Here is a 4,937-nt window from a genome sequence, read left to right as displayed (position 1 = left end):
CGTGAATGCTACACTGAGATCCAGCCTTGGTCTTGCAGAGGCACGACCTCTTTTGCAGAATTATTTTTGGTTACTTGGCCTAAATTACAACATGTCGATCAATGGTCTGCAGGCGCGACCTCTTTTGTAGAATTATTGGTTACTTGGCCTAAATTACTACCTGTCGCTCAATGGTCTGCAGGCGTGACCTCTTTTGCATAATTATTTTTAGTTATTGGGCTTAAATTACCACCTGTCGGTCAATGGTCTGCCGAAATCCGGCCTCTGGCCTTAGGGGGGGCATGACCTTCTTCTGCAGATTAAAGTGAGAAATTTGACAAGTTGAATATTAATTGAGGGCAAGTAAGACATTCAGCACCCGTAGTCCCCTATAATTCTTTTGCAAAATTATTTTTGGTTACTTGGCCTAAATTACTGCCTGTCGATCAATGATCCGTCGAAATCCGGCCCTTGGCCTTGCAGGGCATGACCTCCTTTTGCAGATTAAAGTGAGAAATTTGGCAAGTTGGATAATTAGTCGAGGGCAAGTTAGACTTTCAGCGCCCATAATCCCCTATAATCTGGTCTCACATGGATTATGGGATTATGATAATCAAGAGTTTTGATTATAATAATTCATCATATAATCAAATTCCATTCGAATCAAAATTTGATCATATAATCTAATTATTATAATCAGAGAGTTATCCAAATAGGGCCTTAGTGATCCATAATTTAAAAGTTAGCTTCCACAACAACCGGGTCCAAACAAAGAACTAAGCAATGCATTGTTGCGCGCTGACCTGCTAATAACTAGATAATCGGTATCGTTGCCTCACAATCGGCGTGTTCGCGGGTTGGTTTATGGGCTGGTTTGGGCTGGCTGGTACTGGTTTGTTGTAAGAGAAAAATACTGTTAACTAATTAAATAAGCCTGGCTGAAACCAACGAGCGAATACGGTGAATACCGTTAGCTTCATCCTCCACATGGGAACACTTCAACACCCAAGCAACGAGTGTGTACAAGTATGTTTCAGCATCTACACTACACTCTTCTGTGAGACTGTGCTTGCTGTCCTGTTGTCCCGTGTTATCCTCCAGTCACTCCATGACTTGCTAGATGTTTTTTAAGCCGTTGGCTTATTGATTTCAGCTAAGGCTTATCAGTCAACTAACAGTGTTTTTCTCTTACAACAATTCAGCATCAACCGGGCTTATGAGCCAAAAACCAACAATCGAACAGGCTTAGTTCCGTACACTCGTCTTCTACTACATTCTAAAACAGAAACAGACCAGTTTCGCATCACGTTGCCTGATCACCAAAAGATGTCCAGGTAGTCTCTGGCCACCTCGTCGCCGAAGCTGATCCCGGAGAAGCCTGACGCCCGGGTCACGTCCGAGCACTGGAAGCAGAACCCGCCGCCGTGCGCATGCGAGCACGACGACCTCCTCGACGCCCCATCTCGGCTGACGACGCTCGTCCTCGGCGCCTGCTTGGCGTCCGTCGTCTGCAGCTGCCTCGGCGCGCTGTGGCACCGCGTCCTAGCCGCGGAGGACGCGGTTCCCGCCATGTACCGCGGGCTGACGAGCGCGTCCCGGTCCCGCTGCGTGGCGGCGCGGCGCCGTGGCGTGCTGGCCAGGCTGTGCTCGACGCTCTTGGCGGGCGAGGAGGAGTCGTGGGAGGCGAACCGGGGCGTGCTCTGTGCAGTCTTGGAGCCCCGGCCGATGTCGCGCTCGCGGGTGCTCCGCCGGAGCGAGAGCCGCGCGGGCTGCTGCTGCTTGCCGACGGGAAGCGGCGAGCACGACGGCGTCGGCGCCGCGTGGCGGTGATACTCCGGCAAGTGGTCCGGGTTGTACCTGCTGGTGATCCGCGAGGACCGGGAGCGGAGGTGGCAAGTGTCCATCTCCACGATCCGCGGGCTGCGCTCGTAGTTGGAGTCCGTGCTGTCAGACAGCATCCGGCGGTGCACCGGCGTCGCCAGCGGCTTCAGCTGCACGTCCCGAGCAAAGATCCTCTCCTGCACGACGAGGGACCATATAAGATCAAAAAGCCAGGCTCCGAGGTGCAACTTCATCTACACGTACATCGTTAATCATGCAGCAAGAGTAAAAAAAAAAACTTGTAGATTACTTCTTGTTCCATGGATTTCCGGTACGAAGCATTTTTGACGGCGATGGAGTCGGCTTGCAGCCGCATGAGCGTCTGCAATCTGTGCAGCGTCATGGCTGCCTGCTTCCTCACCAGGTAGCCCCGTACCAACGCCTGGATCTTGACGAGTGACCGGAGAGCTCGAAGCGCTCTCCTAGCCTGACACCAAGGATTCAAACCCAATGTCAGACTTTCTTCGTCTAGGCAAAAATTGTTCAGTACTCGTATTAAACAACTCGGATTAGGTAATGAGGCTTATGTCAGGCTACGTGATAATCAACTGCTCTGACAACAACAGCCTAGTTCACATGGCCAAAGCAGTAACAAACAAAAACACTGAAGAATGTAGCAAAAATACACTGAAAGAGGCATCTGCATCGTTGCACAAAAAGAAACTTCTATACTGCACATGACTTTTTTTTTAAAAAAATTGCAGTTTTTTTTTAAAAAAAGACAATACTTCTCGGGTACGTATGAGTGAACACGAAGCTAGGAAGAGATCAGAACGAGAAGAATAGACGGGTGCTCGGGACGATCGATCGTACAAGGTAACCTCTGAATGTTTTCTGGATCACGACCGCGGCACGGTGCTCTCGAGCTCTCGCGTCCTCCCTTGGCCTCATGACCTGTCGCGACCATTCCACCGCGGCAGGAGGAGCGACGGCGTCGAGACCCGACGACCGCGCGCCGCCGTCAGCTCCGCTCTTCCTCTGCTTTGCGAAGCTCCACCTCTTCTTCTCGTTCTCCGGCCCGTCGCCCCAGTCGGTACCGACATGGTTCGCCTGGAGTCCTCTGTGCTCCTCCTTTCTGCCCGTCAGTAGCTGCTTGAGCCATCTCATGATGCGCCTCATGGTGCGGCAATTCTCTGCGCACGAGAATGCAAGGAACGAAGAAATCGGTCAACGAAAGGAATGGGGGGCAAGCTTTACAGCAAAGGAAGATCAACAGGCGAAATTCATCAACAGAACTACAAAAGAGTATAGAGCAATAAAAGAAGAACGGAGCGCTGCAGATGGGAATTTTGGTGGGGAAAAAATAAACTGCACTACACTCAGATGAGAAATCTCAGCAAGCGAAGAAAGCGGCAACCTATGGGATGGATGGACGATGACACGACGAGCTGTGCCTCCAACTAGAGGGGAAAAGAGAGCGTTTGCGTTTGGTTTGAAAACGGCCGACGGAGGCGCCTGGAGCAAGAAGCACCGGATACAACCTTTTCGTTCGGTAGGGAAAGGTAGAACTTCCAAAAGGCAGCGAATTGTACGGAGGAATCCTTGGGAGCGGATTGGACTTCCTGTTGCAGCAGCGTCAGAAAGAAGCTCACGAGATTAAAGCAAGAAACTTTGCAGAGCAAGCAGCGGCAAAAGAGGCGGCTCAGAATTAGGCAGCAAATTACAGCGTCCAGCAGAGGAAGCCGGCGAGGTTTACGCGCGGCCGTCGTGCAGTGCAGCACTGCAGCCCCGAAGAGGAAAGCAAGCTAAGCTTTCGCTGAAAACCACGCGCGGATCAGCCTCTCGAACCGTAAGAGAGAGAGAGAGAGAGAGAGAGAGAGAGAGAGAGAGCAGCGATCCCCACCCAGCGGCAGCGGCAGCGGCGATCGGATTAGTAGGAGGCGAGAGCGCCGGAACTGACGCGTGGGTCTCCACGACTCGGCGGCACCGCACAGTCAGTCGCGTCCCCGGGCCGGGCACACCCAGGCACCCAGCTCACGAGAGGCCCTGCTCCCCGCCCAAGGCTCCGAGTGCAAGCCAACAAAGCGCGCGGGGCGGGATCTTCCAAACGACCAGCTCAGACGCGCACTGTTGCAGCTCCCGCCCTGCCAAGGCACACATGCCTGCCCACCGCCCCACCCGGCCACCCCGACGAGTAAAAACGGTGCAAGTGAACAGCCGGTTAACTAGCAGTGCCTGGCAGAGCAATAGGTCACACACCTAGAACAGCCGGCCGGCCGGCGCCTGAGCGAGCGGTGAGAGCGGCCGGGGACCGGGAGATCAGATCGGCCGGGCGATTCGATGACGCCAAGATCTGCCGGTCCTGGCTTCGCGGGCGCCCACTGGGATAGCGTCTTCTCTTGGAAGTACGCACGCGGCGGCGAGCGGGATCCGCTCTGCTGGCTGCTGCTGCTGGGTGCTGGCAAGCCGCCCACTTGTTCCGGGCTCGGGGGCGGGGCGGCTCCCTACACGCGCTTGCTACACTTCGCGGTCATGGCTGCAGGCTTCTTCTGCCCGCGCCGGCCCGGGCCCCCTTCTTCTAAACCGTGCTCGATGGCCGGCGTGTCCCCATCTCTGATCGCCTGATCGCGGGCAGAGAAAGTCGCCACGGGAGCCTGGTCGCTTCAACTTATCGGCCGTACTGATTTAGCGTTTATCGGCCGTACTGATTTAGCGTTTTTCTCAAACAACAGATCAGCGTCACCGTTTGACGTTTTTTCGGCAAGCAAAACGTGGCCTTGAAAAGTTTTGCAGGTTCGGTCACGCCGTGGCCAGGGTACGTCTGATCCGGCCGGCCCAATAAATCTCGTTTCCTTGCGCCACGAGGCACTTCACGGGCTAGTGCGGCCAGACTAGCTAACCTCCATACCTGAATGGTCAACGATCCAGAGGTGGTACTAGCAGTATTACTGACTGATGGGACAGAGGCTTTCGGGACGGCAACGGGAGAGCTGCATCTGCATGGGCTGGGCGGGCGTCGCGTGCACTGTGCGCCGGGGTACACATGGGTTGTACCTCTCGTCTCGTGCGCCTGCTCTGTTTCACCGTGTCTGGCACTGGTAGGATGCGTGGGCGAGTACCGTCGTGCAGGCGACGAA

General features: G+C 54.4%; 1 protein-coding gene across 5 annotated transcripts; it reads right to left on the bottom strand.

Annotated features, from left to right (window-relative positions):
• Window positions 1–671: 671 nt before the first annotated feature.
• On the bottom strand, window positions 672–4,439 carry LOC136458973 (protein IQ-domain 26-like). Of its 5 annotated transcripts, none has more exons than XM_066458870.1 (5): window positions 4,060–4,439; window positions 3,218–3,422; window positions 2,674–2,993; window positions 2,111–2,287; window positions 672–1,997 (listed from the first exon to the last, which is right to left on the bottom strand). In XM_066458870.1, exons 3-5 carry the CDS (start codon window positions 2,977–2,979, stop codon window positions 1,296–1,298), a joined length of 1,185 nt encoding a protein of 394 aa, XP_066314967.1. In that variant the 5' UTR covers window positions 2,980–2,993; window positions 3,218–3,422; window positions 4,060–4,439; the 3' UTR covers window positions 672–1,295. The 5 variants fall into 5 exon arrangements, with proteins under 5 accessions (XP_066314967.1, XP_066314966.1, XP_066314968.1 ...); XM_066458869.1 differs by lacking the exon at window positions 4,060–4,439 and adding an exon at window positions 3,525–3,693; XM_066458871.1 differs by lacking the exon at window positions 3,218–3,422.
• Window positions 4,440–4,937: the final 498 nt, after the last annotated feature.

Source organism: Miscanthus floridulus, chromosome 6, assembly GCF_019320115.1.
Source record: "Miscanthus floridulus cultivar M001 chromosome 6, ASM1932011v1, whole genome shotgun sequence".
NCBI classification, from domain to species: Eukaryota; Viridiplantae; Streptophyta; class Magnoliopsida; order Poales; family Poaceae; genus Miscanthus; species Miscanthus floridulus.
The sequence above is the reverse complement of the archived record's forward strand: the minus strand, read 5'-3'. Positions and strand labels throughout refer to the sequence as shown.